Source organism: Magnolia sinica, chromosome 14 (assembly GCF_029962835.1).
Source record: "Magnolia sinica isolate HGM2019 chromosome 14, MsV1, whole genome shotgun sequence".
In the NCBI taxonomy this organism is placed as follows: domain Eukaryota; kingdom Viridiplantae; phylum Streptophyta; class Magnoliopsida; order Magnoliales; family Magnoliaceae; genus Magnolia; species Magnolia sinica.
This window is the reverse complement of record NC_080586.1, coordinates 426,374-448,027: the sequence shown is the minus strand read 5'-3', so window position 1 is coordinate 448,027 and position 21,654 is coordinate 426,374. Positions and strand designations below refer to the sequence as shown.

At 37.7% G+C, this 21,654-nt stretch overlaps 2 protein-coding genes across 3 annotated transcripts; one reads left to right on the top strand and one right to left on the bottom strand.

The window, feature by feature from the left end:
- The first annotated feature begins 4,648 nt into the window (after positions 1 to 4,648).
- On the top strand, positions 4,649 to 16,983 carry LOC131225857 (uncharacterized). 2 transcript variants are annotated; one of them, XM_058221457.1, is made up of 8 exons: positions 4,649 to 4,888; positions 5,133 to 5,329; positions 5,423 to 5,634; positions 10,287 to 10,360; positions 13,401 to 13,550; positions 13,716 to 14,001; positions 15,828 to 16,061; positions 16,168 to 16,983. In XM_058221457.1, the coding sequence occupies exons 3-8, from the start codon at positions 5,488 to 5,490 to the stop codon at positions 16,531 to 16,533; spliced, it is 1,257 nt and encodes a 418-aa protein (XP_058077440.1). In that variant the 5' UTR covers positions 4,649 to 4,888; positions 5,133 to 5,329; positions 5,423 to 5,487; the 3' UTR covers positions 16,534 to 16,983. The 2 variants fall into 2 exon arrangements, with proteins under 2 accessions (XP_058077440.1, XP_058077439.1); XM_058221456.1 differs by having other exon boundaries at positions 4,649 to 4,892.
- Positions 16,984 to 19,840: 2,857 nt separating this feature from the next.
- Positions 19,841 to 21,022, bottom strand: LOC131225925 (pentatricopeptide repeat-containing protein At1g31790). The gene has a single exon (XM_058221536.1). The coding sequence runs from the start codon at positions 21,020 to 21,022 to the stop codon at positions 19,841 to 19,843; it is 1,182 nt and encodes a 393-aa protein (XP_058077519.1).
- Between the last annotated feature and the right edge of the window lie 632 nt (positions 21,023 to 21,654).

Genomic DNA, 21,654 nt, shown 5'->3' with positions numbered 1-21,654 from the left:
AAAAATTAAGCAATGGAGGAGAATACAGAGGAAAGGTTGTAAAAACAGAGTCTCCTTATTTACCTCAAAGTTCCTAGATATATCTTTCACTTGCTCAGTCAGTTCTTGCCTTTTCTTTACAGCTGCAACCAACAAGAACTATTGTTAACACTCGCACAAATATCGCATTAACGGACGAAAGCACCCTCAGCAAATGGACCTAACTTCACGAAAAAGAAACTGCTGACCAATAATTCAGATTACCTGGGTAATGATTGTATTCTTGTAGAATTACAGAAATGGCAACAGATATATAAGATTACTAAGCTCAAACCTTTGCTGGATTATGATCAAACTACATAAGAGTCAAGGCAAAGAAGCTTTAATGTCTAACATACAAGAATACAATAGCAAAAATATTAATTCACATGACCATCATCAGAGCCTTGTCCCACCTATTTACAAACAGCTGGAAAAAAAATACAAGGGAAGTGATGAATGAAGAAAAAGAAAATCATACTGTAAATAAAAGTTGACCAAGTTCTCTTCACTGCCTCTTATTTAAAAGGATCACCATTACTTATCACCATAATAATAATAATAATAATATAAAATTTTCCAAGCTGATGCAATATCCAAACAGTGGTTCCACAAGTTAGTCGGATTAATTTGAGTTGATGCCATGTGTACCATTTAAAATGTCTGTGTATAAGAGTCAAATGATGGCTAGAGTATCAAATAACTTGGCCAATAGCATATCAGTTTATATAAGGTCTGTCAAAAGTGATAGTCTAACAATGGAGGTTTGTTATTCATCCAAGTAATGTTTCGACAGTGCAAACTTCTCTAATTTTGGTTTGGGCAGGTTTTGTGTGTATCTTCTTTCCATTAAGCACTAAATTCATATCATGCATTAAAATGTATGTTTAGTTAAGGACACCAATTTTAATGTTCATGTAAAATACTTTTAATTATCATAATTTTTTCTATTTTTTTATTCTTTTCATTTTTTTTTCTTTGAAAAGATATAAAATACCTAGATGAGCACATTGAGCAAAGCAGCAAAATGTATCATATTTGATAGCCCAAGGCACTGATGTAATGCATGAAAACAATATTTGAACACTGGTTTTGTTGGTATTGGATGTTTTCTAAGATCACCTTGAATTTTCAGACAATAACGCTCTCATCTTGCTGATTACCTGGACAAAACATTAGTGCAAATGCATATTTTGTGTTACTGAAAATCAGAGCAGCTAAAATCAGACTTAGTAATTAGGATAAAAAAGGCTGAAGAATAGACAATCCAACTGGCTGCCTTCTCATGGCTGTCAATTTAATAGAGATTGGGATCATTTCCGTTTTGGGACTTTCCATCACTGCTGGAGAAACTATTACAGGACAGAGAGACGTTTTTCATTCATTGTTGGTAGAGATGGGGTGTTCAACCATTATGGGAGAAAGAGAGGGAGCCATTATGGCCATCAATGGCCACACGTTCCAATAATATGGAAGTGTGAGATACGAGCCAATCATTAGATAGGCCCCACCTGTACATTCAGTGGCAAGCAGACAAGTCCAACATGAGGTAAGCTAAATGGGTGTGTTAAACATGTCTTTGGCAAGATAGTCGGACAGAGTAGAATTCATTTGATTACTCTCAAAAGTAGCCATCAGATTCTTCTAGCTACAAGATTCAGCCTAAGATATCAAATCTTGTACACAAACATGCATACTCACACGTAAAATATAGCAAGAACAAAATTCTACTCAAGATGATTTGCAGAATACTTTTTCCCTTTCTCCTTTTCCTCAAGCTCTGGGAACCACATAAGTAGACCAACCTAGTAGTCTTTTTATAAGATCAACAAGAAATATACATGTCCTTAATTGACATCTCCAATGGTTATTGGCTTAAACAAGAAAAGTCGAAACCCCCTATTTTCAAATTCCATCTATTTAACTTTGAACTTCATCCAAACAAATTGAGAGATCATACTCTTCAGGGGTGAGAATGTTACCACATTTGCTTTCAGGGGAATGTCTATCATACTAAATTCAGCTGCCAAAACTTGTAGTTCACCTGCCATTTCAGGCCTGTTCAACAGACTTCTCCCATTAAGCAGACTCCATGATGTAGCAAAATTGAAATAATGGACTATGGGATGACCCAAGTCCCAACAGCCTTCTAGTATAAACTTGAAACCACATAAGACTGAGACTCTCAGTCATATGAAAACTAACTCAATCTTTTCATACGATAATTGATCTCATAGCGCAGTCATATGTATGGCCTATGTGGACCTCACAATCTGAAGAATCTCCTAAACAAAACTTTCTACATTAAAATCCCTTACTCTACTGCTATTGGCCCACATGTATAGGGCCCAATTTACTCTCAATTAGCCTGTAATTGAAAAAATAAAAAGCAAGGCAAACATGGAAACCAAACTTCACCATCATCATCATCATCTAAGCGTTATCTCAAACTGGGGTCAGCTACATGAATCCTTTTCTGCCATTCCACTCTATCAAGGGCCATAACGTCAGTTAGACCATGGGTGTGTGTAAAAAAAAAAAAAACCCGAAAGGCAATTAAAGTTTCTCCCTACTTAAAAAGATCATTGACATCAATCTGCCTATCAAACTTCAAAATGAAGATAGAACAATACTTAATTTTAAAGGTATAAGAGACAGACAAAAACAGAATGGCATGATCTCAATCATTAATGATGCAAGACAGACCGTTGCATCAACAATTTGGGTCCACAATTGGACCCAACTGCTGTTGAGAAAGATCAGGCCATTATGTATAGTCTCATTGGACTCTGAAGTCTGCAGATCCAATGGGATGGACCATCCAATTGTTTGTAAGGCACATGGGTCAACCAGATGGCCAAAACAATGGATTGTGAAGGCCCACAAGTCCAACTGGTAGATTTTTTGGGGGAGAATTTATAAGCAAAATGTTTTTTTTTTTTTTTGGGTGTGTGTGTATTACTGAGTTGTATCTGACCTTAGATGATGGTGATGATGATGATGGGGGCTGTGCGTGTGCAAGTGTGAGATGATGATCATAACAATGACGATACGTGTGTTGTGGTGATGATGATGATAATGACAACAATGATGATTATATGTAATTTGCATGTATATATACATGAGTTTTTTGTTCACACAACTTACTCTGCTTCATATGGCTGTACAAAGGGGTGTTTTGGTAGTTGGGTACCGTTAGGATTCTTTATTTAGTAACAGGAATACATATTTATATATTGTGTTTGGGCCATTAATTGTTTTCATTTGGCCATGCATTAAATATTCACCAATCAATCAATGATTATGTCAAATTCATATATTTCTTACCTTTAAAACAAAATCACATATTTTTTAATGAAAATCCATTAGAATCTAAACTTGCCATTTGCATTTTTTATTTTAGTTTATTATCTTGCATGTCTATAAATTTCTAGTGACTGTATATGAACCAAATTAACATGCCAAAGTATCCAAAATTTTCTCCATTACAAAAGGAGAAAAAGTAAGGGAAAGAACAGGGAATAAAGAAAAAAGCAGTGGAATAGGCCATCTGTGGGTCATACTAATTAAAAATACTAATAAATACCCTTTCCTTTTACAAAAAAACCTTCCCATGTCCTTTTAATAATAAAAAATGTAATTGTGTGGGTAAAAAGTTTCTATTAGCTTTGTCATGTTTAATAGAGGTTCAAAATTTAAAAATAAAATTAAAAAAAACCTAGTTGACATGTTAATATGATAGTTCACCATCATTTTAAAAATTTCATAGACTTTAGTTGGGTTGAATGGTTTTTTTTTTTTTTTTTTTGTCTTCCTTTCTTTCTTTTAAAAGTCTAGTTGGTGTTTGAGAATAGGTAAAGTCCAGTCATCAGATGGAGAATGAGCGTGTGTCACCCAGTTGGCAGCATTGGTGGGACCGAGGTCGTCTTGCTTCCACAAATGTAAAGTTCACGAAGTGTGGCCCAACTGAGTTTTATATTAGGATACTTTTTGCATATTCTCTTAATGCTAGTGACTTATATACCTGACTAACGTGATTAATGAAAGATAGACACACACACAAACATATGATAGGCATCATATCCTCATTATGGCATCTGAGGCCTATATGAGCAGTAGTTCAAGCTGATATTTTGGCCTCAATGGCTAACATCCACGGTAGTACCTGATAAACGGAATAGATTTTACACTTCTAACATGGTTCGACCCACAAGCTTTTGTGTTTCACGCAAGGTGTGAAACTGGTGCTGCTGGATTCCAGTCCGGTATCGTGTATTCGTGTATCTCGCTTGGAGGTTTGCTCGAATACATCCCGTATGTATTTCAAAATGATACATTGGGACTTTTAACCTTTCAATACCAGTCGTTTTACAATGATCCGAACTGTTTATTCGATATTTTGCGCCTTGCAAGGTAGACAGACAAGAGAGAAAATTTCTGAAATTCGATCATTTTAACCGTTTTAAATCTGACGGTTTTGCTTTGAAAATGGACGATTAAAAATGGCCTTTTTATAATCAAAGGTTAGAAATATTCGAATTGAGATATTTTTTGCGTATACCCCATCCATTGGAAGCCGTGTATCCCATGAACGATTTTGGATCGTTGGAAAGAAGCTAATTCCAAAGGTTTAAAGTCCCGATGTATTCAATCAAACCTCCCTGCCATATCCGTCTTTCCGCAGTTCTTAATTTTTTCTTTTGAAATTCGTAGAAGCAACGACAGCGAGGCATAGCCGCCAATCGCATTCTCTCTCTCTCTCTCTCTCTCTCTCTCTCTCATCAAAAAGAAGCCCGGGGCCTTATTTGGACAAGAGCAGATCTGCCGTTGCACCTCTGTCCTTTTACTCTATCTGTCTGATCGCATTGAGGTTGGTAAGCACCTCTCTCTCCCCCTCTCTCAAAACCCTAAAACTTTCCCTTGTCATTTCTCTTTCTTTTCTTTCGTATAATTCAATCTTTCATCCCATAAAGACCCCTTCTTTCCCTCTTCTTTCCCTAACAAAGACTGCAATTCAACTCCCATCTTCGATAAATCAATCCACCTTCTTCATACACATTTAATAATAAACGATTCCTCATCCATTTCTTTTCCTGCTTGCTTTGATTTTGTAGGGGTTTGCAGGAATAACTCTCTGCCGATCATCCGAGTCTACATTCTCTGGGACAGTCATCGGGGCTAGGCTTTACAATCTCAGTGAAGAAACCCTTTTCTTCCTTTGTTTTTCTCTTTCCTATGTTTGTCTATGGATCAATTTACAGATCCATTGGACAAAATGAAGGAGTAAGTAGGTCATAGGACTTCTCCTGAGGTTAGTTCGTATCTAAAACGTGCTTTTCTTGTGTTCTTTTCACTATTTAGGATTTATCATGGTAACTTGTTTGCATTTTGTTTCTTATGTCAGCAAGTCGCTTTGTGGCTTTCATTTCATTCTGACTGCTATTGGGTGGTTTCTTTGGTGGTCATCAAATGGCACCCCTTTACTACATCATTGTTGCGTTCCCTTGTGCTGTTGGAGCGATTGCATTGGCAATGTTTCATATATACAGACACCTTTTGAATTACACCGAACCAACTTATCAGCGCTACATAGTTCGAATCATCTTCATGGTTCCGGTATGCAGTTTATCCGTCTTGATTTTTGTCATTATTATGATTACTGGCTTTTCCTGATTTCTTTTTGCCCTCATGCTTGGTTTACTGGTCATGTTGCATTCTAAGCTAATGTTTATTCTTGTTTGGACTATTTTTCTGTCTAAACTTTTGATAGAGCAAATGTTGATTTTTTTTCGTTGTTTAGTTTTTGGTGTATGTGATTGTCTGCATTACTGTAAGTTACTGTTCATTTTACCGTTTTTGGAACCCACACAAATTATCTTGGCTTACTTAAGTTCGTCACAGAAAACTTGCCGCCAGTGCTTGTTACTAGAACTTTATCATGGATACATTAACTTCACAGGTGGAGTATGCTGTAGACTTTTCACTAGCTCACTTGTTATATGTGTTTATTAAATTAAAGGCATGGTTGAGCTTCGAACATTGACATTCATTCTTAGTACTATGTTTATCGTGGACATGCTTGGGTGGCTACTGTGAACTTTCTAGAATAATATGGCATCAATTATTATTTAGCATTGCTCTCATTACACAGAAGGAGAGGCCTATGGGTTGTAAATACTTTAGTTTTGACATTGGATTGGAGGCCCTTAATGGGTCCATAGAATATGGCCCTCTATTATAGAACCTTATTCCTGCTACAGCCCTCTAGCATGTTGAGTTTCCCAACCGCTCTAATAGAAACGGGAGCCATCCACCCTGTAGTTTGTTCTAGCTCAGGAACACTTCCCCAAATATCGTGGAACTGCTATTCAAAATATCAGTATCTTTACATGTATCGGAGACCTGGAATACAGGAACATGTATCAAGATCGTCAATGATATCACAAATACTGGTGAATATATGGTTGTCTGAGGGAAACATTGGAAAACATTAGGAAAAAGCTGAATTTTTTTCAGTGAAACTTCAAGAGATGTTAAGGGTGCGGGATTATAAGTTGTTTTGCAAAAGCTACTTATGTCTTAAGTAGTTGATGTTGGTTTCTGTTTTTTCAGCGCATAAATATGCTTGGCAAACAACATCATCACCAACCAAAAAGTAGAAAAGTTCATTTAGTTTCCTTCCTGATATAAGCAAGTTTTTTCACTCTGCTACACATTTTCTGATATACCATCAAGATGGGGGTTCAATAATCTCATTTCAAATTCAAATCCAAAAACAAATCAAAGTTCATGTATGACTTAAATTCATGTACGAGTTAAATTTACTACGTATATCAAATTCCAATTTATTTATTTTTTATAATTAAGATGTCAATCTCAAATCCTCTTTCCCTCTCAAATCGTCTCTCCTCTCCATCTCTCCTTTTCCTCTCAATTTCTCCACCTCTCTTTCTCATCATAACATCACCAGAAAATCCCATAAGCATGAAACACAATTAAAACTTATAATTATTTGAGTAGTTTATCAATTGAAAGTTCCAAAACACTATTGGGCACAATGCTATTCATTCAAATCACACCACAATGCATCAATTTTCCACAAAATAAAACAAAAGAAAATCCAAAACCAACCATAAATCACCAAAACAAATAAACAATACTTGATTCAAATAAACACCCATAAGCCTAACCCCCTCCAAATCCCATTTTCTAACCAATCATGATAAAAACAAACCACTCAAAACTTCCTAACCAGCTAATGCCAATGTCTATGTACTTAAAAAAAAAAACACCAAAATCTTGCAAATGAGAAAACAAAACATTTGATCAAACCCAACATAATCTAATCTAATCTAATTTGCTTCAGGAGGAGATTCCAAGACGGGCTCATTTGTCCCTGGATGAGTGTATAGTAGCTAATTGTTTCTCTATTTGTGGTGATTCTGTCATTCGGTTGCCCCTGTGCCATAGAGATTTTTAGATGAGGAAGAGGGTAACTTCCTTAGGCTTCTGGATCGACGATAGTGGTATCATCCTATTGTGGGTGAGAAGGATTCAATGGTGTGGCATGTTCATAGCTCAGGTCGCTCCTCTGTTCGGAAAAATCCATAAGGAGAGAAGTGGGTGACTTCATTAGGCTTCTGGATCGACGATAGCGGTATCATCCTATTGTGGGTGAGAAGGATTCAATGGTGTGGCATGTTCATAGCTTTGGTCGCTCCTCTGTTCGGAAAAATCCATACGGAGAGAAGTCGGATCGCGCCTTGTTTTGGCACCATTCCCTCTACCCCCTTGGCCTTTGTTTGGTTGGTGGGAATAAAAAAAGGGTGTTTACTATAGATAATCTTTAGAAGAGAACTTTGGTTCTTCCCAAGATCTTTATTACGCACGAATGAGATTAAGACGATCAACCACCTGTTCATCCATTGCTCCTTTACTTGCAAGGTGTGAGAGCACTTTCTTGCCCTATCCAACATTTAGTGGGTGATGACCGCTTTCTGTCAAAGACCTTCTTTGTGCTTGACATGGTAGCAGGCTTTGCAAGGAGGGCAAGGCGGTATGACATCTTTATCCTCATGGCTGTTTGGTGGGTCATATATGGAGAATTGAATCGTTGATGTCTCAGGAATAGGAATGGATCCTTGGAAGAGGTGGTGAGAAAGATTAAGTTGGAGGTGGCGGGATGGGCGTCTCAAGTGGAAGCAATGGATATTTGTAACCTTTTATTTTTATTTTTGGGATGTAATTCGCTTTGGCTGTATTCTTTCCGTGCTAAGCTTGTGTTTTGGTGGGCTTTTCTAATAAAACTTTGTAACTCTTCAATTAAAAAAATCATTATTAAGAACAAAGAACACTAATTCGGGTTGCTAAAAATAGCAATCTGGATCGCAAATGACAAGTAATCTGGAATGATGAGTATTTGTGATGGCTAGCATGTGTGGTTTCACCATTTCATTTGTGCCTACTCTTTAGAGACATGTTACTTATGAATTGTTTCTCACTAATATGGCAGATGCTTGTTAGCTTCTTTTCTTTTCATTTCTTTTTTATTTTCTAAATAAATGCTTGCTTGTTTATTTTCTTTTCCTTTTCTTCTGAATAAATACCAGTGTTTTAAATAGCGGTAGCGTGTGGCGTAGCATTCATCCCTCTATAGTGTGTAGCATACGCTACACGGTATTTTTATTTTTTAATTTAAAATAGAAAAAATATGATAAATAGTAAAGAAAAAAAATATAAAACGACCTAAATTTTTTCAAGTATAAGCATGTTCAAACAAGTTATTAATTTTCATTTATCAAAAGCTAATCCACATATAAATCGGATCGAATAATTATCACAACAACAAGTTTCTAAGCAAACCACTTGATCCATACAATAGAAAACAATGCATAGCCACATGAATACTGAAAAAGAATTGAAAAAAAAAAATGAAAAAGAACAAAAATGCACAATAACCGGCATTTTAAAAAGAAAAAAAAAAGAGTCAAAATAATTAATTATTTTCATTGTACATGAAAAGAAACTCACTAAGGGGAACAAACCTACTTATTGTAGGCTCAAGAGGAGATTCAATCAATGAAAACTTTGAAAATTGAAGCTCCATAGCCGTTCGGAACCGGAATTGGGAAAATCTGATTTCTCCTTCATTTCTTCTCCAATGATTGTGAAACTGCACCAATGGACCTCCATATAAGCTCCAACAATCGACCAAAGAAGCCCCTTCGATGGCTTTTTGAATCGAAAGATTTAAAGAGATGGAGAAGAAATTTTAACGGTGAGGGCTTTCCAAGGGGTTTTCGAAAACCCTATTTCGATTTTCTCTTTTAAGTTAAGTTTAGACTTCTTGTAGTGTGAGTTCAATACGCATTATATCAAATAAACACCATTCTTTAACAAAAAATTCAATACAATAGTATTAGTTGCTGGTTTTATAATATAAAATTTTTAAAAATATGAGTTCACCACCAATTTTTAACAAAGAAAAGTTTTTAAAAAAGGTGCAGTGTAGCGCATGCTACCTGCGCTACATGCTACGCATATTTACGCTATTTGGTAGCGCTATGGCAGCGCTACACTATGTAGCGTACGCTACCGCTATGCTATGGACGCTATTTAATACAATGATAAATACTTGTAGTTTCCTTTTTCACTTAGTTCTTGTATTTCTTTATTATTATTATTATTATTTTTTCTTTTGTTGATTGCTTGATTGATTAAACATGTATTGTTCCCTGCTAGTATTTGCAGCCAACTACTTGAGCATGTCCTTTACACTTTTGATCCAATGATTGTACATGTGTCCCTCAAAGCCAATTTGGGTTGCCTGTGTTTATAATCTGATACAAGCGAACTGCATGTATGTGTGTGCCTTGTGCTCAAAAGTATGTCCGGCAACTGATCCCCCATGATCCTCATTTGCTTGCTTGCCCTTTGGGGTATGCATATATTAGTCAGGCAGGGGTTAGTATCGAGTGGGAGCATGTTGATATGCGAGTTTTGCCAACCAGAGCATCCTTGTGGTGGTTCCAGCCTGGTGAAAGAGGAAGGCTGATGTTTGTTGGGGCAGCTGATTGTAGAACTTGCCAATCAACCATTTGAATGCTGACCCATATTGCTTCTAGAGAGGCTAACATGATGATCAAGATGATATATTCCATCAAATCATAAATAAATTGAAATCAATTAATATGTTGCAGATGCATCATACCTCCATTAACTTCATTTCCTTGTTGTCTTAACTTCTCATGATCTCATTTCTTTGACAGGTTCACGCATTGATGTCTTTCCTCTCCCTGGTCTTAAATGAAAGCTCAATCTACTTTAATTCAATCCGTGAAGTGTAAGGATATTGCACATCTAGCTTCTTGGTGTAAATAATTTTCTTACATTTTTCACAATTTTGACTTCACTCATTAATATTTTTTCTGCTTGTATGGTGTGTTTTTATCACATTTCTCAACAAATTTGACCCTTCAAACCATAGGTACCTTGTTGATAAAATTTACATGTAGAATGAGAAATAGGAATCTATGTCCATATTGAAGGCAGGGAAAAATTTATTATATCTGGTACTACATGTTAGTGATTACTTTGGAAAGCACAGATCAAACCCCAAGCATTATATTACATGTATCATTTGGCAAAGATTGAGCATGATGTTTACAGGCACCATGTTACCTTTTGAACAAAATTTCATTTTTGCGTAAAAAAGAGAAACTTCAAAACTTTTACTTTTGCCTAAGCAATAGGTGCTTCTCTTCTTCTTCTTCTTGTGTTTTTTTTTTTTTTGAAGAGTAATGCAATTTCATTGAAAAGCCACTAATACAATAGTCAGAGCGGAAAAGAATACAACCCCAACTTTAATCTTTAACAAAGACAAAACTTTACAATCTTTGACATTCTTTATCTTGATGCCCATTCTAGAACATCTCTTCTAAAAAATTAGAAAACCTCCTCCCATAGGCCTTAGCTATTGAGGAAGCATCTGCCATATTGGGCAATGAAGAAAGAGATGGACAATGAAGAAAGAAATGATCTATCGACTCTGCATCTTTCATACACACGAGACATATTGGGAAGAATCATTGGACATATCTGAAGATATCTATGGCTAATACTCTGCCTCTCCCTAGTGGTTATGAGAAAACTGCCACCTTAAATGGAGTGCATAGAACCAAAAACCATGAAAGAATTCCTGACTTGGAGATGACGATGGTTTTCGGATCAACTTGTAGAAAGGTTGAACTGTGAATTTACCCAATGGAGAAGCATTCCAAACCAGGGCATCCAAAAGGGATGAAGATCGCTGAATATTCTGTAATTGCCTCCTCATCAGATAAGTCCCTCCTGCAAGGAGGGCACCAAACCCCATTGGTGCCATGTAGGAAATAGCAACTAGCTACAACCATATCTTTAGATGGGGCTAAACTTGCCAACAGTGGGAACTCGTTTTCCAATGGACAGATCCCACACCAAGGATGAATGCGAATCCCATCTCCAATGGAGAATACCAAACCTTGCTTGAATAGAGGATCGATAGAGGAAATTGCTTTCCAACAACATCTGTCTCCCCCACCACCACCACAGGTGCAAAACCTCCAATACCACTTCCATAACAATGCCACATGCATGGACTCCCAACACTTGAAAACCTACTCCCCCTTCAGACATCGGTTTGCGACCCTTCCTTTCTATACAGGACTTTCTTTTTATCTTTAATAAAGTTGTCACTTATAATCAATGTTATCAAAATCATACGATTCATATTGTATCGTATGGGTGTACGATTTGAATCATACACCCAAATCGTAAATCCTAAATAATTGCACGATTATCGACTTATCGTACGAATCGTATCGAATCATAAGATAATTATACACTGCATAAATGGGCTAAAAAATACTTCAAAAATCAAATTATTATTATTTTTTATTCATTTTTTTTCCTTTTCTTTGTACCCTTTTGTTCATAAAATATGAAAAAGGCTCTCCCATATTAAAAATGTCCTTTTTTTTTTCTTGAGAGAGAGAGAGAGAGGATATTTGGGGATTTTGATATTCAAAAACCCAAAACGAAGAAATCAAGATATCTTTTGATTCACAATGGAATCGAATGCCATTTTTTCAAACATGATTTTACTTTCAAGAAAGGTACAAAACAAAATTTTTAAGGACTCTTGTATGTTTTTCATGGTAAATTTTTGAAAAGAAAACAAAGGAAAAAGACAAGAATCTTTTACTACCATGATACGTATGTATGTGTACAATATACATTTTCTCAATTGATAATATCATGATATGTATTACTTTTTCGGTACATGTTGATGGTAAATGGATGATTGATGCATTTTTAATATTTTATGATTTAGTTATATCTTTTCACATGTCTTATATATATTTTTTGTAAATCAGAAAAAATCTTACAATTTACGATACGATTTGTGATTTGATATGATTCAACTGCTATTACGATTTGCGATACAATAACGATTTTGACAACATTGCTTATGATAATGAAGATGATAATTTTGACATGAATATCATGGGGGGCAAATGGGTTTACATGATCAAACACAAAGTAGATGGCTTTGTAGAAAAAGACATGAACAAGACATTTTTTTTTTTTTTTAACGAGATCGAGTTGCCTGGCCTATTTGCAGTTGAATGCTAAAAATGCCTTCATGGTTTCTTTTATTAATGTGGATGAGTATCGTGTTTTCCATGTTGATGGTGTACGATTTGTGCCTGTCTTTTGTTTTTGAATTAATATGCATGCTTTTGCAATAATAACTTTATTTGTTTGTCAAGCTCTTTTGACGATGTTGCTCTCTTCTTGAGCATGCTTGTCATCCATGTTGATGCTGCACTTTTTGTGGATGCCCTTTTGTTTTGAAATTAATATCATGCTTTCACAATGATAACTATATTTGCTTGTCGTTCTTTTTTTATGATGTTGATCTCTACTTGGGCATGTTTAACCAGGCTTGAGAATTGGTCCTTCCCTCAATTTCTTTTTAAATAATGTAGTGACATCACAGATATGTTCACAATGTCCATTGTACCACACGTGCAGTAGATGCCGTGTGTCTTTTCCTATTTATCTTGCACTGTAAATATCTAGGTATAGAAAGAATTACATGGGCTTACCTTGCATCTTTTCCTATCTTATCTGTGAGTTCATCAAAGCTTGTTATGACACTCTCTAGTGAACTGCCCGACCTGCCAATTTCTTTCAATTATCAGAATCAGATCATGCCTATCTGGGGTAGGCCCTGTAGATTGCATGCTAGAGTAACTTAGAAATGTTTATGGATGCAAGTCGATGGTTCTATACAAACTTTATGCAAGATCTGATCTTAATTTTCTTTGACTCTATTTCAGGTATGAAGCTTGGGTCATCTATAATTTTCTTTCACTTTGCCTGGCATGGGTTGGAGGTCCAGGTGCTGTTGTAGTAAGTTTAAGTGGCCGGGTTCTGAAGCCATCATGGTGTCTTATGACATGCTGCTTCCCTCCTATAGCTTTGGATGGGTGAGTGCCCTGTCTGTGGACCTTTGTTCTCCCACTATTGCTTGGTATGGGTATTACTAGATCACCCAGTACTTGAGCATATGAACCACATAAGTTTCAAAAATGTAATCATGCTTTGTTTAAATAAAGTTGCACATTCCTGATTTTGTTGTTTTGGTTGACCAGACGTTTTATACGGAGGTGCAAGCAGGGTGCTCTCCAATTTGTGATTCTGAAACCCATATTAGTCGCAGTTACGTTTGTACTATATGCCAAAGGGAAATATGAAGATGGAAATTTCAGTGCAAATCAAGCATATCTTTATGTGACAATTATCTATACGATATCATACTCTATGGCACTGTATGCATTGGCCTTGTTCTACGTGGCATGCAGAGATTTGCTTCGGCCATTCAACCCGGTTCCAAAATTTATCATGATTAAATCCGTTGTTTTCCTAACTTACTGGCAGGTACTACTAGCTCCGCTATCTGGTTATCGGTTACATTGCTTGAACCATTCTTGAATTTATTGTACCACTTGCAATGCGCTGCTGTTCTGGCTGCTGCCTATGGCATGGATATGGTTCAAAGAGAAATGCCTGACATGCATTTGCAGTAGGTGAATAAGAGAAACACAAGTAGGTAAGAGGGCAGTTGATTGGGTGTTTATGGAGATGGGATGGAGTACATTTTGATAATCAGATTCACGGATTTGTAAAATTAAGCAAACAAATTTCATGATGATTGGAGTTTAGGGTGGAATGGCGGAAAATGATTCATGTAGCTGACCCCAGTTAATTGGGATAAAGGCTTAGATGATAATGATGATGATGATGCTGTTGTTGGAGTTTATATGTATTTATGTATGCACACAAACTCACCTACACACACACACACACAAAAACTATATATATATATATATATAGGGAAAAGGTACTATGCGCTTGACCTCACGATAAGCTCCCGTGAGGTCGAGCTGTGTGGGCGCCACCGTGATGCGTGTCGACCATCAACACCGTGTATGGGTGCCCTGTAAATTATGGGATATCCCAAAAATCGGCCGTATACGGAACTCAGGTGGGCCATACCATCTAAAATCATGTGAAGACACCGTTAAAACATATAAAAGCACTTGGTGGGGCCCACCTGAGTTTTGAATGCTGCTGAAACTTGGTCTGAACCCTCATCCAAGTGGGACACACATAATGGATGGGCTGGATTTGCAAACCACATCTCTGTGGGCCCAAAAAATGATTATGAATGTTTTAATGGTGCACGGCCCCTCCCCACTTCTGTATGTGGTGTGGCCCACACAAGTCACGGATTGACTTGATTTTTGAGACCTAAGCCCACGATGGAATGGTGCATCTGACTGATGGGGTAGATGTTCGAAACGCATCACGGTGGGGCCCACACAGCTTGACCTCATGGGACGGACTTGTGAGGTCGAGCGCATAATACCTTTCTCATATATATATATATATATATATATAGATCTGAGTATTTTAAATAGAGAATAGCATGTGGTATAGCGTTCAGCCACCCGTCTGAAGGATGGGGAGTAACAATGTAAAGTACACACTACTAGATTAAAATAATAGGAAATATAGAGCAAATAGTAAATATAAAGATAAAAATAGCAAATGAATTAATTTAATATCTTCACTCATATTATTTCAATAAAATCATTGAAAACGTTAACTTATTTTTTGTGAAAATGGTGAAATTTAATAAATCATTGAAAACATTAATTGATTTTACTAAGTGAAAAATAGCCTTTAGCATATGCTACGTACTTTATAGAATAATACGCTACATGCACGATTTTCATGAGCTATGTGGCATGAAGGCTAGTACACTAGGTAACGCTACACAGTGTAAGCTATTTAAAACACTGTACACACGTGGAACCCTGCCCTATTCACACATGTGTCACATCTAAGCTTTCCATCAGGTAGGCCGCACCGTTTAGACATTCTTAAAAAAAGAAGAAAGAACAGGTGGTTTCACTCCACGTGCGGGGCACAGTGTACAAAACACATGGGTGGCTAGTAAAAAATTGCTTCAACCATCTACTTGTTTTGCACATTCTCGTCCACATGAGTGAAACAGCCTGATTTTCTTCAAGGGAGGTTTAATCAGTTCCCACGGGAGATGAGAAGCTTGAATTTCACACACACACTTGTGTCTGTATGGGCGGGGCTCCACACGCATCTGAGCTTGGCAAACCTCCCTCTATAAGCTTGTCTATAAAAGGATCTCCTGTTAAATATGATCAACGCCTTTGTCCTTGTAGGGTGTCTTGGTTTTTCTTGCTGCCAAGTCTGAACTCATAAAAAATGCAGAGGAAGCTGCTGAATTCCAAAACTTTATCATATGTGTTGAGATGCTTGTTGCAGCTTTGGGTCACTTCTATGCATTTCCGTACAAAGAGTATGCAGGTGCGAACATTGGTGCCTCTTCTGGTTTTACAAGAAGCCTTGCTCACGCCTTGAAGTTCAACGACTTTTACCATGACACAGTCCACCAGGTGATTTAATGACACCAACTTTTAAATAAATATGTAGCTTGCATCTCCTGCTTTATGGACACTTTGGCTATATCGCTTGAGCTGACGAGTGTTTTGATCTATGTAGTTTGCTCCTACTTATCATGATTACGTGCTTTACAATAGTAATGAGGGTGATGAAGGAACAAGGAAGTACCGATCACGCACATTTGTTCCAACTGGCCATGAAATGGATGCAGTGAGAAGAAACAAACACATATTTGGTAATAAAGTTGATGATACACTGGTATCCAGCGTTTCCTCCTCGGACACCAACAGTCCCAAAATCTCCAACACAGTACAACACTCAAACGATCCAGAAGTGATGAAGTCTTCGTTACTTATGGATGCTTCAAATTCTCTTGCACAGCCATATGACCTTTCACTGATTGACATGGATCTGTCTAGCTACCCAGAAAAGGTTCCTGCAGTGAATGACTCCACTACACGATAACACACATCGTCAAACCATTTAGCAGATCAAGAAGCTTTGGGTGTTCTGTACCTTGTTAATCATGCGTTCCATTTGCGGAAGCAATACAAGCTTGTCGAGTGCTGATATAATTGCTGCTTATACCAGAGTGAATGTTGATGATGCTGATTGCCAGTTTTTTCAAAGCAAGTGTTCTAGCCCTATCAATGTAGCTTATGCATGCTTCAATCGGCATCATTTTCTTTAGATCATCATGGCTTTGAGGGTAACTGTATTGCCTTGTGCTTCTTGGTTTTTTTTTTTAAACACACCCTCACACTGTATTGCCTTGTGCTTCTTGTTATCTTCACCTTGTGTTATTCTCTTTTGGATCTTGTGTTTGAGAGGAATGTCCTCATTTGACTACCATTCCAACTTGCTACCATCATGCCCCAAAAATCGGATACTGAAAATTGGGGTCCCTTCACTTTTTTATTTTATTTTATTTTATTTATTTATTATAAATTATGAAACTTGATGAAAATGTCAGTGGCTGTTTGGTTAATCATGAATTTTGCAGAATTTTTATTGCCAAATTCATGACGTGTGTTGCCGAGGAGTTTGGATGACACATTTTACCAGATTTATAAACTAGACTTAGCTAAAGGAGCCTAACTCATGAAGTAGGCTGATGTTGATTGGACCTTTTGTGAATGGGTGTCTATTTTTTTTTTTCTTCAGCCATTAATCAAATGATGAGGACTGACTGTCCGATGAAAGGGATTCTTTAAGACAATCCAAGGTGGAACCATTATGGATGGTCTATCTACGTTTGGGCATTTTCTATAGTGATCAATTAAGACAGTTGATTCAGTTGGTCATCAATAAGATTAATGATCCAACAAAGTTATTTTTGAGAGTGGGCAACCAAAGGTGGATTCCACAGGATGAGCAATCTAGATGATATATTTATAGTTCTTTTCATGATCAGTAAGGACATTTATTTGGTTGACCATTAATCAAATGGTCGGGATTGTTTGATTAAAGTAATTCCTTAGGAATGTAGTTAATATGAAGTGAGTACTGCAGGAAATGGTCTAGGCTAACTATATGGGATCCTTCATTTACAATCAATTTGAGTTTTGTACTATTGAGCATGAATCTGATGGTTGGGATTGTAAGAATCTTTCATTTACAATCAATTTGGACTTTTGTAATATTGAGCATCAATCTGATGGTTGGGATTGTAAGATGGAAGTAACTGCGTGATGTGGGCAATTCTAAGCAGGTTCCACATGATGGTTGATCGAAATAGATAATATGATGATCTAAAATGTCTTATTTAATGTAGATTGGATGGTTAGGATTATCCAACTAAAACAATTCTTGAGAATGATGCACAATCCAAGGTGCAGCTCACATAATGTATGGTTCAAATTTGTGGTTGGAGCATTTTTCGCTTTAAATGATTTGTAGTATCCAATTTTGTTATCAACCAATCAGATGTTTAGGGTAGTCCAACTGCAGCAATTCTTGTGAGTAACAGATTGATCAATCAATCGACCATCTTATTATGATTAACAATTGGTTGTATGACAATGATTTTCCAATCAAAATGATCCTTGAGAAACAAGCAATCCACATTGTAAATAACTCTATATAAATGATGCAAACCATTTGTATCAATGGCTTCTGGTAAGGTGATTAGGAATGTCTGATCAAAAGGATGCTTGAAAGATTAGCAATCCAATGTTGGATCCACATGATGAATGTTCCAATTGGGTTTCTACTTTGTTATTTCGAATACGGACTATGTTTAATGGTTGTTGATCTGATAGTTATGTTCCTCAGTAGACGTGCAATAAAAGAAGGGTCCTATGTGAAGGGTGGTTCAGATCTTATATTTTAAAGATGCATGGAGAACTGAGTCTGAAGCTGTTGCTGCAGGGTCACTGTCCAGCATAATATTTTCTAGCAATAGAGACTATAGCTCAAATGAGTACATGCCTTTTTCAAGAGTGGGATAGGATAGGAGCATACAAATTTGATTTCACCATTATACCACACGTCACTCATCTATCATGGCTGATCCATGTGCTAATCTTAGGAGCTACATCTGTTAAACCCGTTAAACACCCCACTCCGAATGCCCACGTTTCCACTTGATGCATACATGACCCAAGCGCAAGTTTTTGATAGATGGTACAAAGAATAATGACACTCTTAGCCCCATAGCATCTCCATTTGTCATCTTTTTTCTTTTTAGCACCTCAAGCCATTTTCGCACTTGGTGAGTAATTTCACCTGGAAATGATTTTCGCACCTAAGAGCCATTTTTGCACCCAGGTGCCATTTTTGTGCCTAGGAGCCATTGTTGTACCCCATATACATTTTTGTACTCATGAGCCATTGTCATGTCCATGGACCATTTTTGTACTTGGTGAGCCATTTTCACACCCGGATGTCATTTTCATGCCCATGAGCTATTTTTGCACTGATGAACCATTTTCAAACGCGTGAGTCATTTTTGGGCCCATCAACCATTTTCGCACCTGAGAGCCAATTTTGCCATTTTTGTACCAGTGAGCTATTTTCGTACCTGTAAGCCATTTTTGCTATCATAATGAATTTTGTGTCACTTATTTATTTTTTATCACTAGAGGTTCTGTAGACAGTGGGGAGCTCCAAAATAGTATGTAGAGAATTATAGAAAATTATGTAGTAGAAGCATGTCAATTGCCTAAAGATCTCTAGAAGTTTCTAGAGTTTTCTAAAGGGGTCCTGTAGAGTGTCATATAGAGAAAATCTAAAAAGTATTCTCAGCTGTTGGATGATTATCACGTGGCATCATCATAGCCATCTATGTAAAGTGGCAAGAGATTCCTGACTGGGTCCTTATTTGCAACAAACCTCATAGACCACAGAAACCATGGAAATTGTAAGATGGTAAGTTCACCATTGGAAGTTGTAAGATCTTAAGTTAACTATAGTGCAATACAAGCTTTCCTGCCTTCAAGTCTTCCAAGTAGTTTAACTCTAAAGTGTGCTGTTGCTTGCTGGCTTAAAAACTTGGTTGGTATTCAGGGTGCACAAAGTCAATCCCAATCACTCCAGTAAGAAGCAACACTCTCCTGCTTGAGAGTAGGAAGGGGGTGAGCTGCCCCAACCCAAGTACGACAGGTAGTGGTATATTGCGACGTTGGCTCTGGCGCCATTTGGGATACTAATAATATTGGTAATGCTCGGGCTTCTGCACAAAAGAGGCATGAGTTGAGTTGCAGGAAGAGAAACACTTGAGACGCTGTGACATATCGCTTTTTGGCTTTAGCACTATGCTTCTAGAAATCAACTAACTACCACAAGCTATCCGTACTTGATTAACCATTGATTCTGGGAGCTCTATCCCACAAGCTTTCATCTCATACAGAAGCTTAATAGCCTCATTGCAGAGTCCTTGGTTCGTGTAACCAGTAAGCATGGCATTCCAACTTACCATGTCTCTCTCAGCAATCATCTCGAATGCCCTTGTTGCATCTGGAAGAAGCCCACATTTCCCATACATGTCCACCAAACTGCTCTGTACAAATGAATTCGATTCAACCCCAGCTTTGATGGCCTGGGCATGTACCTGTCTGCCATTTCGACCATCGTCCTGCATCCTCCCACAGGCACGTAGAACACTTGAAAAGGTGAAGTTGTTCTTTCTCTTTCCTGCTCTCCCCATCTCCTCGAAAAGCTGGAGAACCTCATTGAAACGATCTTCTCTACAGTACCCCACAATCATAGACGTCCAAATGATGGAACCACGACGAGGCATTTGGTCGAAGACCTTTCTTGCACTCTCCAAACAACCAAATTTCACATAGAAACTCACCAAGGAGCTAGCCAGAAGCATGTCTTTTGTGAAACCCATCTTCCAAAGCCGTCCATGAACTTGTTTTCCCAACTGAAAATAACAGCATTGGGTACATGCCTTGATGACACTGACAATAACAGAGGCAATGGGCTCTAGTAGCCCATCATTTTCTCGTATGGAATCCAGGAACAGCCTCAGGACTTGTTGGTGATCGTCATTCTCGGCGTGACCAAAGATCAGTATAGCCCAGGAGATGGGATTTCTGGCAGGCATTCGATCAAAGAGGTGGTGGGCGGCGTGTAATTCACCACAGACAACATACATGAGAAGCAGGCGATTAGCAAAGATAATTCGAGGGATGAGGCTGCCCCGCTGGATATGGTAGTGGACCTCAGCGCCTCGGAGTGCATCCCTGGAATCGGTGCATTCCTTGAGTAGAGAAACATAGGTGTCAGCTTGTATGGGGAGTTGCAGGCTATCCATGAGCCGTAAAACGTCGGTGGTTGTCGATCTTTTCTCCTTGTTCGTCTTGGGTTTGATTGATTTTAGCTCGACATTCGTAGGGTAGGGTAATAGTCGAATAGATGGAGGTGGTGGTGAATTTCTCATTTTGTTTACAACACTACCGCTGCTGCAATGGTTGAGAAGAGAAGCGAATGGTGGTGAGATGGCCATAGTTCATGTTGGGTGCTTGCTCGGTATAAACTCTACTGATTCAGGCTCAGTATGCATTTTCAAGGGGTGAGTTATTTTATACTCGAGCTGCGTATGACACTTCATAAGTAGGCATCTTCATCATCATCAACTAATCCACCCTGTCCATCCATTTTGCAAGTTCGGACATGAGGACAAATAAATAAATAAATGAGGCCAATCCAAAACTCAAGTGGGCCACATGATGGGAAATAGTGGGGATTGAATGCTCATATTGAAACATTTTGTGGCCACAGAAGTTATGTACGGGATTTTATTTTATTGATTTATTTATTTTTGTTTGTTTTGTTTTGCTTTTGTTTTCATTTCATCCCAATGGGAATGGCCTTATGAATGGTTTGGATCGCAGATACAACAAGATGGATCCCAAGAAGATTTCAACTGTAGGCATTTCTCTCCCCACTTTTTCCTACCGTGTGGCCAACTTTGAGTCTTGGATCCACTTCCATTTTGGGCTCATATCCTAATACGAGATTGCAAAATGGATGGGACATGGTGGATTTTGCACAAACATCACAGTGGACCGCACATGATTTTGCACAAACATCACTGTGGACCCCACCTAGCTTCCGAGTGAAAGAGCTTCCTATGGT